This window comes from Coenobita brevimanus, chromosome 107 (genome assembly GCF_032717465.1).
Source record: "Coenobita brevimanus isolate Jiangsu-jjx chromosome 107, ASM3271746v2, whole genome shotgun sequence".
NCBI lineage: Eukaryota > Metazoa > Arthropoda > Malacostraca > Decapoda > Coenobitidae > Coenobita > Coenobita brevimanus.
The window spans coordinates 26,466,099-26,491,098 of record NC_137060.1 but is presented as its reverse complement, the minus strand read 5'-3'; the positions used below and the strand labels follow the sequence as shown (position 1 = coordinate 26,491,098).

Sequence of the window (25,000 nt, the reverse complement as noted above, 5' to 3'; positions counted from 1 at the left end):
TAATCCTCCCTGTCATTGCATCTTTCATACCTTACTTCCCACCCCACCTCCCTACCTTCGACCACCCCCCTCCACACACGTACCATAACACCTGGGCAGGGGGAGCGACCAGGTACCATTGGAGAGACACACGGCCCTTCGCTGGTTGGGTCCCTCGTACATCATGCTATCGTGACACCTGAACTCCACCACGGCGTCCATGGTCGTCGCCTCCCCCTCCGTCCACCCGTTGTAAAGTATCCCAGGGGAGCCGCAGTTTACCTCTAGTATACCTTTACGTGTTAATTACTGCCTGATTACCTGTGCTTACCGCCTTAATTACTTACTGGAGGTGAGCCGCCGTCCACCTCTACCTGTTAATTACTACCTGCTTACCTGTACTTAATTACTTACTGGAGGTGTGATATGTGAGGTATATTCTTTTTTACACTAACTTGGCCCAGATTTTCGTCTAGAAGCTTATTGCATTTAGCTCCGTGCCGGAAACAACAATACTCCAACTCTATATCATTTCCACAGCACTTCTTCGTGACTAGCATCACATTCTAGCGTTAATCTATTGCTACAACTCAGCTTTTCAAGGTGGAGAGATGGTGAGGCCAAGTTAGTGTAAAAAGGATAGTGTAGTGTAGTGTTGTTTTGTAGTTTTATATTTGACATCCCGCGTATAAAGCTGAAAACAGGTGTATTTTAATGATTTTTTTTATTATGCTTTTGCCCTGGCACGTCTTCCCATCAGTAGTGAAAATTGTGTTAAACTCTGAATAGGTCTAGCGTTCTGTGGCATAACCTTTTTCTTTTTTTTTTTAATGCAAGGAAGAAGGAACCAAAGGCCAGAATCCCGCAAGATTGTTCGCTCCAAGAAAAGAAAACAAAAACAAGAATAAGGAGAGCCAAATTCAACATCCTGCCCGTTATGTTTACTAAACCCACGAAAAGGTGCGATAAACATAAAATAATCTAGTTGATGTGTGTGGTACAGTCTAGTGTTTCTTTGATATCCCGGTCTTATAATTACTAGGAGCGCTGTAAGTCGGGAATAGGAGCAATATACCGTGCGTCACTGACATTATAAAAACCTCGATAATTGGCTGACTTTATCTATATCAAAGCCCTAAGAAATTTTATTGAGTGGCGTACCCTCCTTTTTTATGCTAATCCAAATTTCTAGAACAGACTTAAATAGGAAAACTTAGAATTGGCTAATAATTACGTCTGTTTATAATATGTCTGTGTATCTCTGTAAGGGATGTTGAAAATTGTTTGATATTATTCTGACGTGATTTCAAGGCAGCAAATTTTCAGACCCCAAGTATATAGCTCTTAATTTACTTCCTGTCCATCTTGACAAGGGATTACAACAAAAAATAAATAAAACAAATAAAATAAAAACCCTCATGTCACCTGTTCGTCTTTACAAGGACTTCAGAATAAATAAAATAAAATAGAATGAAAATATATATATATAAATAAAACTCATGTCACTGGCCCTGGACGTAATTGCCTTTACGTTTTTTATTTGTTTATTCATATTTGCATCCTGTTTCATACACGCATCGCCTAATTAGTTAATCTCGTGTTTTTAGCGTGGTGCCTGTTGTTGTTGTTGTTGTTGTTGTTGCTGTTGTTGTTGTGAGATGGGTAGACACACAGGACGATATTCTAGTAAGCTTAGGAGACCCGTGCACTTCTTCCTTACTAGCATTCTGGACAGGGAAGGTCACTATACTGCTACTACGATACTTATGCCAACGAATAAAGAGACCCGGAAAATGTGAGAACTTTCATGCTTTTCTTTCTTTATTTATTTAGTTATTTTGGTGGGGGTGGATGGGCTCATTTTTAGTCAATTGTTATATGAACTGAGAACTTCCATTTTTTTTTTATTTTTTTATTTTTTTTTTTTTGAGGGGGTGGAAAATTCTGAATCGTAAAGAAGCTTCCCAGAGTTTTTTTTTTTTTTTTTTTTTTTTGGGGGGGGGAGTGGAGGCTAATTTTGAGTCTTGAATGATAAACTGAGAAGCTTCGTGTGATTTATCATTTTTTTGAGGGGGCTGGAGGCTAATTTTGAGTCATGAATGCTAAATAAACAAAGCGTCCAAGACTCAGCCGTGACGGAAATACAATTACTAATGACCTAATGGGTAAATTAGACCATTAGGTTCTTAGTTAATGTAGTTCCGTTGCGTCAGTAATTGTGGTTTCGTTTCGGTTGAGAACTAGACCCCCAAATTACCCTCTGAAGTCTCAAACATCCAGGACAGCCAATATAAAAAAAAAAAAACTAAAATGTAATATGCAAGTAAATAAATAAATAAATAAATCGGTAAGGAAGAAGTGTTTGGGAGACCCTTAGCCCGACGAGAATACCAGGTGTGATACAAACATGCAGGTTTGTGGGCCTCATAACAGGTGTCTTGCAGGTGTTATGAGGCTGGGGTGGCACAGGTGTGGGGTACATCTACGGCCAATTTAGGTACCTGCCTCATACCTGGGAAACATAGAGAGGTTAAAGTATCGTACACATAATACATACACGGGAAGGTTAGTCTCATACGTACACATACACAGTCATACATACCTAGGTTAAAGTATCATACATATATACGTACATAGAAAGGTTAATCTCATACATTCATACATACAGTCATACATAGAGAGGTTACAGTATTATACACATATACATCTGCCCACTCATCCTTCCACCTGTCCATCTATCTACCCTTCCATCCTTCTAATTGCTCATCCCTCTGCCGTTCCATCCATCCATCCTTCTGTTTACCTATCCATGCACCCACCACCTACCATTCCATCCATCCATCCACCCACCTACCCTTCCATCCATCCACCCACTTACGTTTACAGATAGGCTTGATCCCGCTCCACTTCTTGTCGGGTCCACATCGTCTGGTGGAGGAGCCGACGATCATGAACCCGTAATTACACTCGTAGGAGACCACCGCGTTATACGACACCGCGATGAAGATGGCCTTACCGTTGTCTGGGCTCTCCGGCGTCTCACACTGCACGGCTGAGGTGGGGAGAGAGGGAGAGGGGTGAGCCTGGAGGGAGGGAGGGGGTGGTCTGGAGGGGACGAGGGTAGACAGAGAAGGAGGGGGGGAGTGACTGTGGGATGATCTGGAGGAAAGAAAGGAGTAGGGAGGAGGAAAATTTTGCTGATTGAAAAGAGAGGAGAGGGATGATGATGATGATGATGAGGAGGAAAGTTAGGGTGACTGGGAGGGAAGCGAGAGTGATTTAGGAGGGAGGAGGAATATTGGGGTGATTAGGGAGTGAAGAGAGAGGGTGGGGTGGAAGGGAATGGAGGGATTTTGGGGTGATTCGGGAGGTATGAGAGAGAGAGAGAGAGACATTTAGTAGGAAGGAGGAAAGTGGAGTGACTGAAGAGGGAAGAGAGAGAGAGAGAGAGAGAGAGAGGGTGAGTTGGGAAGGGTGAGAAGAGGACAGGGGTAAGTGATGAGAGAGAAAGTAATGGAGTGGGAGAAGAAGGAGGATCAGACTGAGAGCTACTGAACCACTGTAATTCATGGGAGAGAGAGTAGTGAAAAAAAAAAAAAAAGTGGACGGAAGAGAAATACGAAGAGAGAGAGAGAGAGAGAGAGAGAGACAGACAGACAGACACACAGACAAAGAGGGGGAAGGGGGCGATAGAATTAAAGTAGAAAAAATAGCAGAGAAGACATACAGGTAACGCGAGAGAGGGGCGGCAGGTAATAAGATCGGCCTAACCGTGTTTCCCTTAATCTCCTCTCTTAATGCTAGACAAACACAGGTAATCGATTCCTGTCCCCACCTGTAATAGCACACCGCCACCACTCACTCTTAAACCAGCAGCTTCCCATTACTTCCCTCCTCATCTTTTTCCCCTCTCCTCATTTTTCCCTCTTCCTTGTCGTTTTATTTTTTATTTTTCCATCGTATTTTTTTCTCTTTCGTTATTCCCTCTTTTTTTTTGTCATTTTTTCCTTAAAATTTTCACCTCTTTTGTCATATTTTCTTTTCATTTTCCCTCTTGTCATTTTCCCCCTTTCGTTTCCCCTCTTTCTTGTCATTTTTCTTCCTTGTTTTGTCCTCAGTTTCCATCGTTTTTCAAATCCTCATTATTTTCTTTTCTTCCCTTGTTTTCCCCCCTCTTATTTTTCCTCGTCATTTTTCTTCCTTATTTTTTTCTTAGCTTTCATATTTCTTCATATAATTTTCCCGTTCATTTTTTTTCTCCTGTCATGTTTCCTTCTTTTCCTCCCCCAGTTTTCATGTTCTTTTCCATGTCCTCATAACCTTTATTCATTTTTCATATTATCATGCCTATTTGTTTATGTTAATTTTCCTTCCCTATTTCTCCTCTCAACTTTCTTTTTCCTTCTGGTCGTCTTTTCCTTACTGTTTGTCATGCTTTCTTTCCCCTTTCTTGTTATATTTTCCTTCCTTTGTTTCTTTCTTATTTTTTTCATTTCTTCTTCTTATCTTTCAGTTCTATCTTTCTTTTCATACCTTCATCTCTCCACTAATGACTTCTTTACACCTTAAGATCTTCATTTCCTTAACCTTATCTTTATCTTTTTGTCTCTTGTTTTGATATTCCAGTCCTCCATTTTCAAACTTTTCCCACTTTTGTCCATTCGTCTCCCATCTACTGTTTATTATATTCAGTTTTTCTTATCTATCTATCTATCCAATCTATATGCAAGTGTCTACGTCAGTCTATCTGTTTATATTAACCTCCTTCCTTCCTGACCGTCTGTATTATGCCTGTATCCGTTTGTTTATATATATATATCTTTCCGCTATGTTATATTTGCGTGTATGTATATGTATATGTAGTTATATGTATGTGTTTATTTGTGTGTGTATCTATCTTTAATCTACTAAATGTATCAGGCTACTTATCCACCAACCTCTCTATTATCCAGTTCTCCCTCAGTTTGTCTATTAATGTATCTATCTTTCCATCTATCTATCTGTCTATCTGTGTTTATCTATCCGTCTATCTATCTACTCACGGGAGCAAGCGGGCAGCTCTCTGGGCGTCCAGGTGCCATCGTGCTGGCAGTAGTAATCACTCCGACCCACGAGTTCGAACCCTGGACGACAGTGGTAGGACACCCGGCAGGAAAAGGAGAAGCAGGAGCCCTCTTTGAAGCCGTTTAGGATATCCCCCGGGTCACCACATGTCTTGGCTGTGTGGGGAGAGACGGAGAGGGTCAGGGAGGCAGGCAGGGGAGAGGCACGAATGGCTGGGGAGGAGGGAGACAGAGAATGTGGGAAAGCAGGGGGGGATATGTAGGATGTCCCCCTGGTCACAACATGTCTTGGATGTGGGGAGAGATGCACAGGGTCAGGGAGGGGAGAGGCACGGATGGTTGGGGAGGAGAGAGACGGAGAAGGAAAATGCAATGGGGAGGGAGGATGTAGGATGTCCCCCTGGTCACTGCAAGTCTTGAATGTGTGGGGAGAAATGGAGAGGGTGTGGGAGAGAGAAAGGAGAGAGGGAAGATGAAGGAGTTGAGGGAGAGAGGGATGGGAGAGGGAAGAAGAAGGAGTTGAGGGAGAGAGGGAAGAAAAAGGAGTTGAGGGTTACAGTTGTTCAGGAGAGGGTGAGGGAGAGAAGGAGGGACAGGGGATGTGGGAGGGAGCTAGGGAGAAGGACGATGAGTGAGAAGGAAGGATAGAGGGAGAGATGGGAGATTCTTAAGATGTGTTCTGGGTAATTACATGTCTTGACTGTGTGGGAAGAGAGAGACAGAGCTTGAGGGAGGGAGGGAGGGAGAGGGAAGGAAGGAAGAGAGGGATGAGACGGAGAGGGATAGTTGGAGATGAGGAAGGGAGAGAAGAAAAGTCTTGGGTGTGTGGGGAGGGATGAAGCAGGTTAGGGAGGGATGGAGGAAAGGAGGGAGAGAGATTCTTACAGAGCTACATAGGAAACACATATACACAGATTTATTAATTTTTACTAGGTAGGAGGAGGGGGAGAGAAAAGAATGCAGAGAGGAGTGAAGGAGGGAGGTAGGGAGAGAAAGGAGGGTATGAGAGAGGGAGACATTGAATGAGGGAGGCAGAGAGTAAATGATGGAAGGGGAGAGGTAAGGAGAGAAGGAAGGAGGGTATGAGAGAGGGAGGGAGGGAAGGAAGGAGGGTATGAGAGGTAAAGAGGAAGGAAAGAGGGAAGGAAGTAGAACAAGGGAGTTAGACATTACAAATAGCACACAATTACACGTACATACAGTATATATACAGTTGCATACGTTTATATATACAGTTATATACACAGTTACATACAGTTATATACACACACAACACAGACCTTAAGCTATTGCTAGGAATACAAAGGGAGTACAGAGGAATGCAAACAACAAGAGACTTACTGCTCCTTTCTTGGCTGTTTCTCAGATCATGACTATGGTATCTACACTATGAGATGATGATGTAGATAGAAAAGGAGAGGAAGAGGGATGAGATGAGGGTGGGAGAGGGTAAGAGAGGAAGAAGAGGAAGAGGGATGAGATGAGGATGGGAGAGAGAAAAGGTGATGGAGAAATGGAGAGAAAGTCGAGTAGAGGAAGGAAGAAGACTTAGAAAGAAGGAGGGAGAAGGATGAAATGAGAGTGGAAGAGAAAAAAGAGGGATGGGGAAATAGAGGGAAAATCAATTAGAATGAGGGGGGGGGTAAAATGAGGGTGGGGAGGGAGAAGAGGGGGTGAAGATGAGGCAGTTAAACAGATGATAACCGGAGTGAGTGTATAGCTTTTTTTTTTTTTTTTTTTTTTTTTTTGAGTGGAGATGCTCTTGTGGGGAGATTATTATGTTACCAGTATCATCATTATCATTATCTTCATTAACAGAATCACCACCATATCATCATCACCATCACCACCACCACCACCACCACCACCACCACATCATCATCATCATCATCCGCATCTTAGAGGAGACCTTTTCTGGTGGGGGGATCATATGTTGTTACTGTTGTTTTTATTGGTGTTGAAACGTGAACCCAGTGGACTGCAGGCTTCAGTTGAATCTACATCAAACCCTCAATTGCGAATGAATAAGAATAGACTGGAGGTAGCAAGAACAGATTTAAGAATGAGGACATAGTATCAAAGGAGGTAAAGATAGAGAGAGAGGGAGGGAGAGAGAGGAAATTGAGTTGGGGGAAACAGATCAAAGTTAACAAGCGGGACATTCCCTTCAATAAAACTCACGCCGACTCTCAATCTCACCTGCAAACTACCGCACACACACACACGCACACACACACACACACACACACACACACACACACACACACAAGCAACCAATCACTTTACCTGTGAACTAACCCATTCTTTTCTTTCTTTTTTCTTTACAGGTAAGGTGTATCCAGTCACCATCTTCACAGTCTTAATTAGTTACCCAGTCTCAAAATGCAGGTAAGAGTACACCTGTTTTCTTCAATACTGATATTTAAGTTATGTGTTGGAGTCACTCGTCTTTTTTCCTGCCTTTTTTATTTTCTTTTTAGGACTTGCTGGGTGGAAGGGAAGCATTTATTTATTTATTTATTTATTTTTTTAGGTAAGTTGGTAAATATTTGTAGATGGCAATTTTTTTTTTCATTGGTGTTATTCTCTTTCTCTCTCTCTCTCTCTCTCTCTCTCTCTCTCTCTCTCTCTCTCTCTCTCTCTTTCTCTGTCTCTCTCTCTCTGTCTCTCTCTCTCTCTCTCTCTGTAATGCAGAATAGACACTAATTAACTGTAATTAACACATCTAATGGGCTTGATTTTCTCTTTGTAATTTAAGTTTCACTCACACGGGTTTCAGTGTCTCTCTTCACTCAATTGCACTCAAGATACTCACAGTCGCACTCAATCTCCTGACCGATCCACCCATTAACACTCGCTACACACTCAACTTCACCCAATTTACACTCATTATACACGGAGCTACACTCAGTTCACATTCAACTACACACTCAAATCCCACTCACCACACACTCAAGTCACTCTCACATCACACTCAGTTCACAGGTAACTACACACTCAAATCCCACACACCACACACTCAAGTCACTCACTTTACACTCACTACACACTCAACTCCCCTCAGTCCGCACTCAAGTCCCATTCACTACACACTCGACCCTACTCAAATTCCACTCAGCACACACTCAAATCTTACTCACAACACATTCAAGACCCACTCACTCCACACTCAACTGCACCCAATTCACACTCACTACACGCTCAATTCACACTCAGCTCCTCTCAATCCACATCCAAATTCCACTCACTTCACACTTAACTCCTCTCAGTCCACACTCAGAATCCACTCACTCCACACTCAGCTCCCCTCAATCCACACTGAAAGTCTACTCTCTCCACACTCAACTCCCCTCAGTCCACACTCAAATTCCACTCACTCCACACTCAGCTCCCCTCACCCAAATTCCACTCACACCACACTCAACTCCCTTCAGTCCACACCCAAACCCCACTCACTCCACACACAACTCCTCTCACTCCACACTCAACTCCTCTCACTCCACACTCAACTCCCTTCCATCCAAACGCATACCCCCACTCCACTGCACTCAATTCTCACGCGGTACTCACGGTCGCACTCAATCTCCGGGCCAAACCACTGCATGGTGTTGTTGTAGAGGAAGCACTTGGCCACGGAGAAGCCCCTGGTGGTGTACCCCTCGTAGCAGGAGTACTGGAGCGTCTGGTTGACCTCGAATCGCGTCTGGCCTGGCATACCATTGTGTCGTGCGTTGGGGATGATGGGAGGGTCCGTGCAGTACACTGAGGGAGAGAGAGAGAGAGAGAATTAGAGAGAGGAGATGAGGTATGAGAGAATTGGAGAGAGAGAGAGAGAGAGAATTGAAGGGAGAAGATAAAAGAGAGAGGGGAGGTATGAGAGAATTGGAGAGAGAGAGAGAGAGAGGAAAGATAAGGGTAGTGGGAGAGAGGGAAAGAGAATTAAAGAGAGCAGATGAGAGAGAGAGAGAGAAGGGGTTAGAGAATTATAGAGAGAGAGAAAAAAGAGACGATGGAAGATTATCAAGAGGGTAGGTCGGTGCAACACAATGGGATAGATAGATAGACAAGATAGATAAAGAGAGAGAGAGAGTGGGGATAAGAGAAGTAAAAAGAGATAAGAGGAAATTATCAAGAGCGTGGGAAGGTGAAATACAGGAGAGAGAGAGAGGGAAGAAAGAGGGGGGGGGGAATTATTGAGAAGGTGGGTATGTGCAGGAGACCAGGGGAAAAAGAGAGAGGATTAGAGAGGAGTAGTTAGAGAGAAGATATGAGAGAGAGGAAGAGAGGTGAGCGACGATTAAGAGGGAGGGTCCATTCAGTACACGGGAGGAGATGGAGATTTAGAGATTAGGAAATAGTAAGACAGGAGAGAGAAAGACCTTGGGAGAAGAGGGAGAGATAAAGAGATGGAGAGTTAGAGATAAGGAAAATGTAAGACAGGAGAGAGAGAGAGAGGGGGAGGGGGAGAGGGAGAATGCGATAAGTATCCTGGAGAAAGGAGAAAAAAAGAATAAGAAAAACGTATTGAACGAGAGAGAGAGAGAGAGAATCTGAAAGAAAGATAGACCGAGAGAGAGAGAGAGAGAATCTGAAAGAAAGATAGACCGAGAGAGAGAGAGAGAATTAAGGATTAGAAAGAAAACGTGAGGAGTGAGAGAAGGAGGGGAGAGGGGATCAGAAGGATGTGGCGAAGGAGGAAGGGGAAGACTGAGAAATAAAGGTACCTAGCTTAATTAAATGATCCAATCCAATTTTACACTCGTTTTATCTTGAAAATTAAGAATATGGAAGTAAGGATGAGTGAAACTTGATGGCTGTCTATCTGTCTATCTACCTGTCTATCTGCCTGTCTATCCATCCATTTATCTGTCTATCTATATCCGTCTAGCTAACTATTTGTCTGTCTGTCTTGCTATTTGTCTATCTGTCTGTCTGTTTACCTGTCCATTTATCTGTCCAGCTGTCTTTCCGATGTCTGTCTGTCTGTCTGTTTATTACGATAGACGTTTTGCGTTAAAAGTGTTACAGGCTTAGTTAACTCCTTCACTGTGTGAGAGAGAGAGAGAGAGAGAGAGGAGGGATATGCTAAGATATGAAACAGGAAACAGGGAGAAAGAAGTAAAGAGTGACGGAGTGGGAAGGTGGCAGTTAAGGAAGGTGTTTAGGATGACAAGTTATGCTGTGCGGTGCTGGGGTAGATAGATATAAAGATAGATAGATAGAGAGAGAATCCGTGCAGTACTGAGGAAGATAAAGTGAGAGATATAAAAGGCAGAGAGAGAGAGGGAAGGGAGAAGTATAAGTGCGAAGGGAGAGGAGGAGGTAGAGAGTGTGTGTGTGTGTGTGTGCAGAACTGGGGAAGATAAAGTGAGAGACATTAAAGGCGGAGTGAGAGAGAGGGAAGGGAGAAATATAAGGGCGAAGGGAGAGGCAGATGAGAGGGAGACTAAAGGAAAGGGAGAAATAGATGTGTGATAGATAAATAGACATAAAGAGATAAAGTAAAGGAAGAGGTAAAATAGAGAGAGGAATGATAGCAATGGGAGAAAGAAGAGACAGACAGGCAGATACTCGTAAACAGAACGGAAGCTAGATAGAATTTGGTAGTTTTAATTAGAAAAATAGAATTGAGATTAAAGCGGATGATTTCGAAACTTTGGAGGGCAGGTCAATAGAGGCGTGGACCATTTTTGAGTTTTAATGGTAGCTCGACTGTGTGTGTGTGTGTGTGTGTGTGTGTGTGTGTGTGTGTGTGTGTGTGTGTGTGTGTGTGTGCGCGTGCGTGCGTGCGTGCGTGTGTGTGTGTGTGTGTGTGTGTGTGTGTGTGTGTGCGTGCGTGCGTGCGTGTGTGTGTGTGTGTGTGTGTGTGTGTGTGTGTGTGTGTGTGTGTGTGTGATCCTATTCGTGATAATGGGAATAGGGTGAGGATGGTGATAAGGATGATAGTGGCGGTGGTAATGTACCTGTACCAGATAGATAGATAAATAGATAGGCAGAGAGAGAGAGAGACAGAGAGTAGGACCATGAGAATACGTGCCATTTTAAACCTTAAGAAATGATTTACCTTATTTATTCGTGTTCAAATGAAAGAGAGAGCGAGAGAGAGAGAGAGACAGAGACAGAGAGAGAGAAAGAAGAGCTAGATGAACGAGAACAGGCAATAAAGAAGGGCTAGAGTTTAACTGGATGAGAAACTGAGTAGGAGAGTGTAAGGAGTTGAGGGAGAATTGAAGAGGAGTGTTTGAAAAAGAGATCTGGGGATGTTCCGAGAAGTTTAGATGGAGGAAGATAGTTATAATGAAGCGAGGGAGGAGGACTGGAGGAGAGAGAGAGGCGTGGGAGGTAAAGAGAGAGAGGGAGAGAGTGGATGGGCGGTAGGATGGGAAGATATACGTGTGGATGGGAGAGGAAGGAGATGTGAAGATGGAGGAAGAGGGAGTGTGGGCGTGTGGAATGGAGGGGAGTGAGGGATGAAGAGAGAGAGAGAAGGAAGATGCTGAGGTTGGGTAGGAGGGAAGGAAAGGGAGGGGGAGGCGTGAGGTTGGCTGTGAAGAGGAGGAAGGCGATGCGAAGATTATGAGAAGGAGAGGGAAGACGTTTGGGAAGGAATTAGAATCACTGAAGGGGGAGGGAAGGTGTGAGAAATGCGAGGTAGGAGGAAATTGAGGGTGGGAGGGAAGGAGAGAGAAGCTGTGTGTGGAGGAGAAAGGGGGGGAGGAGAGTGAAAGTGGGTGGGAGTGAAGAAGGCAAAAGTTAAGATTAAAAAACAAACAAAAAAATAGAGGGAACTAATAATAAAAGACGGTAGAAAGAACACAGAGGAAGAGTTAGGAAGCAGGAGGAAAACAGGAGAGAAAAAAATGGAGACGAAGGGAGAGAAGAGATGGAGAGAATGTGAGGATGGAGTAATGTGGAATGTGGTTGATCGGGAAAGGAAAGAGAAGAGATTTGAAATGATGAAGAGAGACATAGATAGAAAGATAGATATACAGACAGGTGGATAGATAATGTAGAGAGGGTAGAAGAGAACTTTAAGAACGGATAGGAATGAAAGATGAAGCGAAGGTAGGGAAAGGAGAGGTAATATAACTGGATTGTGAAAAGGGTAGATATAATAATGGAGAGGAGGAGGAGTAGATAGAAATATGATCCTCAAAAATAGATAGGGAAAAAAGGAAGAGACGACGTGAATACAGATAAGACTGAGAGGAGAGGGAGAGGAAGGACGGGGGGAGGGAGAGGAATGGAGGAAGGGAGAGGAAGGACGGGGGGAGGGAGAGGAATGGAGGAAGGGAGAGGAAGGACGGGGGGAGGGAGAGGAATGGAGGAAGGGAGAGGAAGGACGGGGGGAGGGAGAGGAAGGGAGGAAGGGAGAGGAAGGACGGGGGGAGGGAGAGGAAGGACGGGGGGAGGGAGAGGAAGGGAGGAAGGGAGAGGAAGGACGGGGGGAGGGAGAGGAATGGAGGAAGGGAGAGGAAGGACGGGGGGAGGGAGAGGAAGGGAGGAAGGGAGAGGAAGGACGGGGGGAGGGAGAGGAAGGGAGGAAGGGAGAGGAAGGACGGGGGGAGGGAGAGGAAGGGAGAGGAAGGACGTGCGGAGAGAGAGTACTGGAGCAAGGGAGAGGAAGGACGGGGGGAGGGAGAGAGATGGAGGAAGGGAGAGGAAGGACGGGGGGAGGGAGAGGAAGGGAGGAAGGGAGAGGAAGGACGGGGGGAGGGAGAGAGATGGAGGAAGGGAGAGGAAGGACGGGGGGAGGGAGAGGAAGGGAGGAAGGGAGAGGAAGGACGGGGGGAGGGAGAGGAATGGAGGAAGGGAGAGGAAGGACGGGGGGAGGGAGAGGAATGGAGGAAGGGAGAGGAAGGATAGGGGGAGGGAGAGGAATGGAGGAAGGGAGAGGAAGGACGGGGGGAGGGAGAGGAATGGAGGAAGGGAGAGGAAGGACGGGGGGAGGGAGAGGAATGGAGGAAGGGAGAGGAAGGACGGGGGGAGGGAGAGGAATGGAGGAAGGACGGGGGGAGGGAGAGGAATGGAGGAAGGGAGAGTTACGAGGAAGGGATGAAATCGTAACTGGATAAAGGATGAAGGAAGGAGAGGAGTGAGAGAGAGAGAGAGGGGGGGAGGGAGAGAATATTAATTGTATACATCTGACTGAGAAAGAGAAAAGGGAGATGATTACAGAATATGTTGTAGTGAGAGAGAGAGAGAGAGGGAGGGAGAGAACTATTCAAGAGACTGAGTGAAGGGAATGGCTTCAAAATTTACTTAAATGAGGACAGGGACCCCAACCGATCCACTCCAGCCAACATTACCTGGATTCCAATTAACCTAACCATTCCCAACCACACCTGAATTCATGAGGCTAATTAACCTTAACCTACGAGCGATCTCCCCCTGGGCTGGAGAGAATCCCTTATCGGTAGCAAGACTATGATAAAGAATTGTGTGGTATTGATAAGGGATATAAAGGTGTAATTCAGTTCCTTATGATATATAAAAAAAGGATAATGTTGATAAGATTGATAAAGCTACGTGTTTCAATCCCTTCTCTCTTTAGATATCCTCCAAAGTTGATAAAAATTTGCAAAGAATATATATATAAAAAAAAAAGAATGTCATTTTTTTGTACTGAGTCCTGATTTTTTTTTCTTTTTTTTAATCTACATCAATTAAAGAAATTTTTGTGTAAGTTAATGTACAGTTTTTGAGTCTGAAGGTTTCGATAAAGCCTTGACAAAGTTCGATGAAACCCTGGTAAACCCCCCAGAATGCATGAGGCTATTTCCTAAGCTGAATAAAAGAGTCTACAATAAACTGTCACTGGATAAATAAATCAATAAAATAAATAAAAAACGAGCTAAATAATATCACAGAGCGGTAACGCGAACAAATAAAAAAAACAAACATCGTACCGAAATTCTATCTATCTATCTATTGCCAGACGCCTCAATCCCGTTTGGGGTGGCCACAAACAAATCGCCTCCAAGTCGCCCTGTCCCCCGCCATTTCACTCCCCTGCTCCCAGCTCACACCCCCCTCTCTCATATACCTCTCCACCCCATCTCTCCATCTCATCCTCGGCCTCCCCCTCCCTCTTTCCCCCTCCACCTCACTCACATACACTCTCTTCGTCAGTCTTTCACCCTCCATCCTCTCCACATGGCCAAACCAAATTCAGTGACGATCCCCGTTTTCTATCGCGTTGTTCAGAATACAGGAGTCCTCCCTTTTAGTCAGGCTCGGGGAGGGGGGACTGTCACAAAATCCTATTCGATTTTCTGGGTGATTGGATGGGCTGTGAATGATGAATAATGGATGAAGGAGGGAAAGAGAGAGAGAGGACAGGAGGAGTAATGGAAAGAAGAGATAATAGAAGGAAGAAGATGGAGAAAAGGAAAGAACATGGAGAGAGAAAAAGAGAGAGAGAGAAAGGGAATAGTGGAATGACGAGATAATGAAAGTAAAAGGATAGAGAAGAGAGAAATAGAGAGAGAGAGATGGAGAGAAAGCAGTGGGAAAAAAAAGATATTGGAAGTAATTTAAATAATGGAGGAAAGAAAAGAAAATGAGAAAATAGATATGATAGTTAGATAAATAGACAGAGAGAGAGAGAGTTGAGTGTTACGAAGGAAGGGAATTGAAGGGTAACTGCTCTGTTTGCGTCTTTTTTCCCTCTCATATTTATTGTGAATATTAGGGAAACGTAAAGAAAACGGACTAGGGGGAATAAAGGGAGAGAGAGAGAGAGAGAGGATCGGGAGAAAAGAGTGTGTGTCCTTAATTGCTTTATGCTCTCGCTCTCTCTCTCTCTCTCTCTCTCTCTCTCTCTCTCTTGCATTATCTGCCCCATTACCTTAATCTCTCCTCCAGCCTCTCTCTCTCTCTCTCTCTCTCTCTCTCTCTCTCTCTCTCTCTCTCTCTCTCAGAATTCGCTTTTCTCTGATCCCCTTTCTCCCTCATGTTACGCTTTCTCTCATTCTCCTCTTTTTGCTCTTTCTTTCATTTCCCTTCTCTTTTCATTTCTTCTGTTTCTTATGTTTTGTCTTCGTCTTATTTGCTCTCCTTTTTTTATTATTTTTTTTATTATTTTTATTATTCCCTTTCCTCTAATTCCTCTTCCTTCTCGCCCTCCTGACATCCAGCCTCCTGTTTTTCCCACCTTTCTTTCCTTTTGTTTTTCTGTCTTGCTTTTACTCTCTGTTTTTCTTTGCTCTTTTAAGTCTGTCTCTCTTTTCTGTTTTTGTTGCATCCTCTCTCTCTCTCTTTGATCTTCCATTTCTTCAGTTTCTCTTTCACCTCCCCGCAATCTTTGGCTTTCTCTGTCTGCCTGTCTCTGTCTGTTTACCTGACCGTCTTTCTGTCTATCACTGTCTCACTACCTATTCGCCTCTCCCCATCTCTTTAATCGTTTATCCAACCCCCCCTCTCTCTCTCTCTCTCTCTCTCTCTCTCTCTCTCTCTCTCTCTCTCTCTCTCTCTCTCTCTCTCTCTCTCTCTTTCTCTCTCTCTCCTTCGTCCCAGTAAGAAAACTCAGGGAATAAAGTTAGGTGTTTTGCATACTTCCATAACTACTCTGTTTATCTGCTGCCTGCCTCCCTGCCTACCTCGCTGTCTGCCTCTCCCTGCCTACCTTCTTCCCTCCCTGTCTCTCCATGCCTACCTACTTCCCTTCCAGTCTCTCCCTTCCTCTCTTCTTCCCTCCCTGTCTCTCCCTTCCTTCTCTCCCTGTCACTACCTTCCTTTCATCTTCCCTCCCTGTCTCTCTCTTTGGCTTACCTTCCCCCTCCTCGCTTGCTGTCTCCTTACCTCTCCCCCTGTCTCACTTCAGTCCTTCCTTCCCTTCTCATTTCCTTCCTTAATCTTTGGCGTAATGCCTAATTCCCTTCCCTGTCTCATTCCCTCCCTCCATCCAGTCCTTCTTCCCTACCTCCCTCTTTTCTTCCTCCTTCTTTCCTCCCACCCTTCCTCCTTTCCTTCCTCCCTATCTCCCTCTTTCTTTCCCTTCTACCTTCCTCTTTTCTTACCTTCTTACGTCTTTTCTTGTCTCCTTTCCAACCTTACCTCTCTCCCTGCCTCCCTCATTCTTCCCTCCCTACCTCCCTCACTTCTTCCTCAGCCTTCCTCCTTTCCTACCTTCTTTCTTTCCTCACAACCTACTGTACCTCATCTCTCTCCCTGCCTCCCTCCTTTCCTCCCTACCTCCCTCTTTCTTTCCTACCTTCCTCCCGTTCTCCCTCCTTACCTCCCTCTTTCTTTCCTCTCTACCTTCCTCCCTACCTCACCTTACTGCCTGCCTCCTGCGTGCTCTTGTGTGCTATTTTTACCTGTTTGTCCATATATTTTCTCCCGCTGCCTTACCACTTACTGTATATATCCACCTGGCTCTGTTTTATTGACCCCATTCCTGCCTCACTGCCTCATTACCTGCCTGCATACCTGTCTTCCTGCCTTCCTAACTACCTGTCTTCCTGCCTTTCTTCCTTTCTGCTTGCTTTCCTCCCTGTGTGCCTACCTTCCTGCCTGTCTGCTTATCTCCCCTCTTTCCTTCTTTCCTGCCTTTCTTTCTTCCTTCTTTCATTCTTCCCCTTCTTCCTTCCTACTGATCTATATTTCTGTGCTTACCTTACTTTCCCTTCCCTTTTTTGCCTTCCTGCCTTATCAGTGCCGACCTCCTGCCTACCCATTCTTACCCTACTCTCTTTGACTTCGACCTACTGCCTGCTTACCTCAGTACCTCCCTCCTTCCCTCCATCTCTTCCCATCTAGCCGTCCTTACCTTACTTTCCTTCAGTCTACTATCCCTCGTTGTCTATTTGCTTGCCCATCCTCCTGTTTTATTCTTGCCTTCCTTGCCTCTACTTACCTTACTTTCCTTGACCTCTGCCTCACTGCCTTTTTATCTACCTGTTTACCTGTCATCCTACCTGTCTGTCTGTTCATACTACCCGGTTGCCTGCCTACCTTCCTACCTTATTGCTGCCTCCTCCTCCCTACCTGTCCTTGCCTTACTCTTCTTGATTCTTTCCTACCTAATCCTTAATTACCTTATTGTCTTCATATCTACCTGCTTGTCTGTCTGCCTACCTTCCCGCTTGCCTATCTGCCTACTTCCTCATTGCCTATCTCTCTACCTTCCTACCCTACTCCTGCTTATTTTCTGTCTGAATTTTCTTACCTTACTTTCCTTAACTCATTCCTACCCCACCCCTACCTGTCTAATTGCCTTTCTACCTCTACCTTCCTGCTTGCCTATTTGCCTATCTCCCTACCTTATTGATGTTTTCTACCTATCTTTCCTTGCCTTACATTCCTTGACTCACTCCTACCTCAACCCCGCCTTCCCTGTTGCCCTCCTGCTTACCTATCTGCCTACCTTCCTACCTTATTGCTGCCTATTTCCTGCTTTCCTTGTCTTAACTCATTCCTTCTTTACCCTTGCTTACCTTAATGCCTTCCTGCCTTCCTGCATCCCTTATTACCTACCTTCCTACCTTATTCCTACTTGTCTCCTGCCTGCCATTTCTTGCCTTGCCTTCCCTGACTTTCTTACCTTACTGCCTTCCTGCCTGCTTACCTGTGTACCTGTGCTCATTATCTGCTTGGCTCACGTTTCATGCCTACCTGTCTGTTTGCGATTGTTTGGTTACGTCTGTTTGTAAGTATAATCGTCTGTCTTGAAAACATACCTGCTTGTTTATCTATTATTTGCATCTATTTCCCTTTCATCAGTCCATCCTATATATTTATCTATCTAGTCTTTATCTATCTTATCTACCTTCCAGCATACCGACCTGTCTATTGATTACCTGCCTACCTTTCTTCCTACCTGTTTGCTGGTCTGTCTATCAGTCTATATATCTACCTGTCTTCTTGCCTATATCAACATACATATTTACCTACCTTCCTGCCTGCCAATCCATATATCTACCTGTCTGCCAACCTAGATATCTGCCTACCTTCCTGCCTACCTGTTGCTAGTCTGTCTATCTATCGTCCTGTCTACCAACCCATTTATCTACCTGTCTACTTGCCTATCAGCATATATCTACCTACCTTCCTGCCTACCAGTCTATACATCTGCCGTCGTCTCTGGCATTTTGGAGCTGCGGACTGGGAGGCCCTCAGGCAGTACTTCTTTGATTTTCCCTGGAATGATTATTGCTTCCATGGCCGTGAGCCATCTGAGTGTGCCTTGCGCATTACGGAGGTTATTCTCTCGGGCATGGAAGCATACATTCCTTTCTCATATCCTTTGACTAACGCAAGAAAGCCTTGGTTTAATCACGCTTGTTCTAATGCTGTCCGCAACAAGGAGAGGGCCTACAAAAGGTACCGGAGCCAACCCACCCCTGAATCACATCATCTTTACGTTTCTGCCCGGAATCGTGCTAAGTCTGTTCTTCGCTCTACTAAAAATAATTGCATCCATACTAAATGCTCTCAACTCTCCAACTCGAATTCTTCCCGCTCCTTCTGGCACCGTGCCAAAAATCTTTCTAACAACTTTACCTCATCATCCTTCCCTCCTCTTTTCTACTCTGATGGTTCTGTAGCTATTTCTTCTACTGATAAAGCAGATCTCTTCGCACAGACTTTCTCCTCCAATTCCACCTTAGACGATTCCGGTGCTGTTCCTCCATCACTTCCCCCCTCTGACTTCCTCATGGCTGACATTAAAATTTCTTCAGTTGATGTATTTTCTGCCATTACTGGCCTCAGTACTAACAAGGCATATGGGCCTGATGGGGTCCCTCCTGTTGTTCTCAAAAACTGTGCTTCTGTGCTTACACCCTGCCTAGGCAAACTCTTTCGCCTTTGTCTGTCAACTTGTACCTTTCCTTCTTGCTGGAAGTTTGCTCTCATTCAGCCAGTCCCAAAGAAGGGTGACCACTCCCAACCCTCCAACTATCGTCCAATTGCTTTAACGTCCTGTATTTCAAAAGTTTTCGAGTCAATTCTTAATAAAAAAATTTTAAGGCATCTTTCCTATCACAACCTTCTTTCCGATCGTCAGTATGGGTTCCGTCAGGGACGCTCCACTGGCGATCTTCTCACCTACCTTTCAGACTCCTGGTCATCCTCCTTTCGGGACTTTGGCGAAAGCTTTGCCATTGCACTTGACATCTCAAAGGCTTTCGATCGAGTCTGGCACAAATCTTTATTTTCCAAACTGCCCTCCTACGGTTTCTATCCTTCTATCTGTACCTTCATCGCTATCTTCCTTTCTGGTCGTTCTATAGCTGCTGTCGTAGACGGCCATCGTTCTTCTCCTAGATCTATCAACAGTGGTGTTCCTCAGGGCTCTGTCCTATCACCAAACTCTCTTCCTTTTATTCATCAATGATCTTCTAAGCTGTACATCTAACCCTATCCACTCATACGCTGATGACTCCACCCTTTACCTTTCCATTCGGTTCCCGCAACGCCCATCTCAACAGTTACTTCAAGAAACAAGGGATGAGGCTATGGCACACCTAATGTCTGACTTGGCTCATATCTCTGACTGGGGTAAAAATAATATGGTTGTCTTTAATGCTTCTAAGACTCAGTTCTTACACCTATCAACCCGACAAAATCTTCCACAGGTATACCCACTAATGTTTAATAATATTCAGATTAATCCTGCATCATCCTTGAACATGCTTGGGGTTTCATTTACTCGGGACTTATCTTGGAAAGATCATATTACATCTCTTGTAAAATCTGCTTCCAAGAGATTGGGTGTGCTAAGCCGACTCCGCTCTTTCTTTACCCCTGCACAATTGTTGACTCTATACAGGGGTTTTATCCGCCCCTGTGTGGAGTACAACTCTCATGTGTGGGGAGGCTCCCCACATACAGCTCTTCTCAATAGGGTGGAGTCAAAGGCTTTTCGTCTCATTAACTCTCCTCCTCTTACTGACTCCCTTCAACCTCTGTCTCTTCGCCGCACTGTTGCATCTTTATCTCTTTTCTATCGCTGCTTTAATGGTCACTGCTCCTCTGAACTGTCTGCTTGCATTCCTCCACCTCTACGACGGGCGCGTAGCACCCGTCTGGCAGCAGACTTTCATCCCTTTTCTGTCCAACTCTCTAATGCAAGAGTTAACCGTTACTCCCAGTCTTTCATTCATGCAACAGGTCAGCTTTGGAACTGTCTCCCTCTGTCTGTATTTCCTCCTGCCTATGATCTCCAGTCTTTCAAACGCAGTGTGTCCAGGCATCTCAAAATGATCGGATCTTGAATTTGGCTCTCTATTGTATTTTGTTTTTCTCTTGGAGGGAACTGTTACTGCGGGCTCATGGCCTTTGGTTCCTTCTTCCTCGCATTAAAAAAAAAAAAAAAAAAAACGGGAATCGAAATAGCAACGTCAGGATCACCGTCTCTCTCTCTCTCTCTCTCTCTCTCTCTCTCTCTCTCTCTCTCTCTCTCTCTCTCTCTCTCTCTCTCTCTCTTTCTAACTCCCAACGCCCCGCCCCTCCTAACTTGGCCATTACGTATGCAAAGCAGTTTAAATAGCCTTGGGTGAGAGAGAGAGAGAGAGAGAGAGAGAGAGAGAGAGAGAGAGAGAAGGATAAAGACAACAGAACACTGAGAAAAAGGGAAGAGGAAGGGAAGGAGGACTGAACGTATGTAGGTGAGAGAGAGAGAGAGAATGGAGAAAGACGCTAGGAAAGACGTAATGAAATACTAAATGAGAGAGGGAGAAGAGGGGAAGAAAGAGAGAGAGAGAGAGAGAGAGAGAGAGAGAGAGAGGCGGACGCGAGGACGGAAGGAAAATAAATATAACAGAAGATGTGAGAGAGAGGGGAGGAGAAGAAAGAACAGAGAGGAGGAAGGAATGAGGAGGAGAGGAGGAAAAAAGAGGAGAGAGGGAGAGAAGATGAAGATGTGTTGACCTAATACACTAAGAGATGAAGAGCAAGGAGAAGGAGGAGGGAGAGAGAGAGAGAACTTAAGTGAAACATGATAAAACAAAGGATGAAGCGAGGGGACAGGAAGGACAAAAAAGAGCAAGGAGTGAGAGGGAGAGGAAGGGAAGAGAGAGGGAGAGAGTGGCGTGAGGAGGAGAGACAGACATAATAATTTACGGGAGAGAGGGAGGGAAGGAGAGAGAGAGAGAGAGAAGAGGAAGGAAAGCAGACATCGTATAACAAAACAAACAAAGATGAAGGAAGAATAAAGACAAGTAAAGGAAAGGAAAAGAAGAAAATAATAAGACAAAGTAAAGATGAGGAATGATCATATATATTTCGAGATAATGGATTAACAAGGAAGGGGAAGAGATAAAGGAAAGGAAGGAGGGTAAGCGTCATAAAATAAATCATGAAGGAAGACGAGGAGAAGGAAGGAAAAAAGGAGGAGGAGGAAGAGAAGACGGAGGAGCAAGAGGGGGAGCGAAATAAAAGATTAGGAGACACGCATGTGAAGGAAAGTGAACATATTAGGGCACGAAGGAGGAGGGGAAGAAGAACGAAGGAGGAAGGAAAGAAGGAAGCAAGCGAGGATAAGACGAAGGAATGAGAGAGGAGGAGGAGGGGAAGAAAGACGAAGGAGGGAGGAGAGTGGGAAGCAAGGATGAGATGACGTAGGAATGAGTGGAGGAAGAGGGAAAGGAAGATGAGAATAGGGAGAAACGTACCTGAGGAGAAAGTACGATAAATATAGTAAGTTCAGAAAGAATTAAGAAAAGGAAGATGAAATGCATGAGAGAGAGGAGAGAGAGCTAGGAAAAATAAGAGACAGACGTGAGGAGAGAGGAAGATAAACGTAAGAAAATAACCTGCAAATTAAGAAAGCGAGAAGAAGAAAGAACTGATGAGAGAGAGGAAGAGAAGAGGGGAGAATGAGAGAGGGGAAGAGCGTGAAAAGAGAGAGAGAGATTTAAAAGGGAAGAGACATGCTTGAGGAGCAGGGAGAGTAAGCACAGTGGACTAAAACATGAAATAAGAAGGGGAGGGGAGGGAGAAAGAGGAAGGAGGGGAGAAGGGGAGAGAAATATTCCTCAGTAAAATAAAGTAAAGAGAGGGAGAGAAGGCAGTGAAATTACGAGAAAATTGGAAAATATTCAGAAGTAAAACGTAAGGAATAAGACAGAAAGACAAAGTGGAAGACGTAGAACACACACACACACACACACACACACACACACACACACGCACACAGAAATATAGGGGAGGGGAGGTAAAACAGAATAAGTGACGTGTGTGTGCGTGAGAGAGAGAGAGAGAGAGAGAGAGAGAGAGAGAGAATATTAAATGTAAATTATTCAGTTTTAGTTAAGTGGAGAGAGCTTGGAGGGTGAAAAAAGGAGGGACATGTAAAAGGAAAGTGTGTGTGTGTGTGTGTGTGTGTGTGTGTGTGTGAGAGAGAGAGAGAGAAAGAGAGAGAGAGAGAGAACAAAATTGCAGCTTTCTCCCCCATTTCTCTTTGATTTAATTTTAGGTTTGAGTGAGTGAGAGGAGGAAGGAAAATGGAAGGCAGAGAGGGAGAGGGAGAAAGCCCTGAAAACCCTATAGTAAATGTTTTCTTTATTTTTTCGACGAGAGAGAGAGAGAGAGAGAGAGAGAGGCCTAAAAACTATATAGTGGTTGTTTTATTTTTTGTGATAGATAAATAGATAGATAGATAGAGAGAGAAGCTATATATTGAATGTTTTATTTATTATTTTTTTAAGTTTCTCTACAGCATTATCAAACAACAATTAAGAAAGAGGGAAAATTATTTGTGATTATGTTTGGAATTTTTTGAGGGTCGATAAAGCCTTCAGCAAGAGAGAAAACTTTGAACAGATTTTTTCTTTATTTTATATAATGGATTTAAGAATACAGTATTAGTAATAATTTTAGAAAGAAGGAAATTGCTTGTATTTCTGGCATAAAATTTTCCTGTGAGGGATTCTGGAAATGTATATGTAAAGAATTAAGAGGAAGAAGCATGTGACAATTTTTTTTTATTTCATTCTTTTTGGAATTTTGGATTACTATATAAAAAAATTATTTCAGGAGACAGATAATATATTGCGTCAGCGTACTGAATGGGTAAACTTTTTCTTCGTACAATCTTGCAACAGTATCAAGATAAGGATATAGATTGTGTTGTGATGTTGCATAGTTGTTCTTCCGGACTATTGCTATATTAAAGTCAAGTTATAAACATTAATGTATATGGTGTGATTTTTAAGCGTCCCTTCTTAAAATTTTGCAAATGTATATCAGTCCACATTCAGTTAAGAGGAGACGTGTGTTGTACTGGTATTTGTGTGTGTGTGTGTGTGTGTGTGTGTGTGTGTGTGTGTGTGTGTGTGTGTTTTGCTTTTCTGTTGAACTCTTGGGCAACAGATCCTTCTTATTATCATTCTTCTCCTTACTCCATTTCTGTCTTCTCCTTCTCCTCTTCCTTCTTTCCATTTCCTCCTCTTCACCTCTCCATCTCCTCTTCCCTTCTTTCCATCTCCTTCTCCTCCTTCCTTGAGTAATTCCATCCCGTCTCCTTCACTCACTCACCTGGCCTCATCCCACCGCCAAGACTCCCAGACGAATACCTGAAGTTGTGGGGAAGTTCAGGTGTTTCGGGAGCCAGCCTCTGAGATGCTTCTTGATGCAGTGATCGATGGGTGGGATAGGTAATGCATCTATCTTGTTTATCTATCTGTTACATGCGTCTGTCTATCTGTTATCTATCTGTCTATTACATGTGTGGATTTAGGTGTGCTGGTTCGTCTGTGCATTTTTTTAAGAGAGTATAACTTGGTCTCTCTCTCTCTCTCTCTCTCTCTCTCTCTCTCTCTCTCTCTCTCTCTCTCTCTCTCTCTCTCTCTCTCTCAATATATCCCTCTGTATCATGTTTACGTGGATCTTTGTGCACTTGATTATCCCTCTAATAATATATACGGCGTTTTATCTATATGTCTATCTACCTCTGTCTATTCATCTATCTATCTGTCTCTGTCTATCAGGTTATCAGTTCATCTTATTCTATTTAGTGTACGGGGTGGCAGAAAAGTGCGACACAATCCAGTATGTTATTCTTGGATTTGAAAGCAGTCGCCATAAACCCTTTCAGGACGATGATGCTTTTTTTTTTTAATCTTATTACCTTATCACAGTTTTATTCTTAAGCGACACCTTTTGTAGTGAAGGGACTAAAATGTCTATCCCTATCATATTATTTTTTACGATTCATCTTTCTATCTTCCACTCACAAGATTGGCTATACTCCTTTTGCTCTAACTTGGCCGAAAATTGCTGTCTCCCCATCCTGAATGCTGATTTGAAACGATAGATTAATACTAGAATTTGATGCTAGTCATGAAGAAGTGCAGTGGAGAGAATGTAAAGCCATAGTATTGTCTTACTTCCCCGCCGAACTACATCAAACAAAAGGACGAAAATCTGGACCAAGTTAAGGTGAAAGGAGTAACATTAGTGAGGAGGAGGAGGTGGAAAAGGAGGAAGAAGTGGAGGAGGAGAACTTGGGAGAGAGAAATTAAGCCAAGAGAAGGAGGAGGAGGAAGACGAGGACAAGAAGGAGGATGAAGAGGGATAGGATGAAAAGTAGGCGGAAGAAGAGAGAGGAGGAGGAGGAGGAAAAATAAGAGGTGGGAGGAGGAGGAGGAGGAGGAGGAAAAATAAGAGGTGGGAGGAGGAGGAGGAGGAGAAATACTTGAGAGGAGAACTTAACATTGTCTTATCCAACTATCCTTGAAGTAGTTAACAGAGAGACAATAGTTAACTTCTGAACTCTCTCTCTCTCTCTCTCTCTCTCTCTCTCTCTCTCTCTCTCTCTCGAGTTTGAAATATACTCTTTTTGCATTACACAGTTTGGCTACCTCTCTATCTATCAATCAGTCAGTCAGTCAATCTATCTATCTATCTTCTATCTACTTTTATCGGGTTCCTTTGCTCCCTGTTAATTTATCTGTTTGTTTGTATATCTATTTATCTTTGTTTATTCATTTACTACACCTTATCCTGTCTGT

At 44.0% G+C, this 25,000-nt stretch overlaps 1 protein-coding gene across 1 annotated transcript in view; it reads right to left on the bottom strand.

The window, feature by feature from the left end:
* The window catches only part of Hasp (Hig-anchoring scaffold protein), a 137,778-nt gene that overhangs the window by 47,739 nt on the left and 65,039 nt on the right, over positions 1 to 25,000 (bottom strand). Inside the window, exons 6-9 of the mRNA XM_080285677.1 lie at positions 8,613 to 8,804; positions 5,022 to 5,198; positions 2,858 to 3,031; positions 84 to 263 (exon numbers count right to left, since the gene is read on the bottom strand). Coding sequence (XP_080141803.1) covers positions 84 to 263; positions 2,858 to 3,031; positions 5,022 to 5,198; positions 8,613 to 8,804 — 723 coding nt within the window. The remainder of the gene's footprint in view (positions 1 to 83; positions 264 to 2,857; positions 3,032 to 5,021; positions 5,199 to 8,612; positions 8,805 to 25,000) is intronic.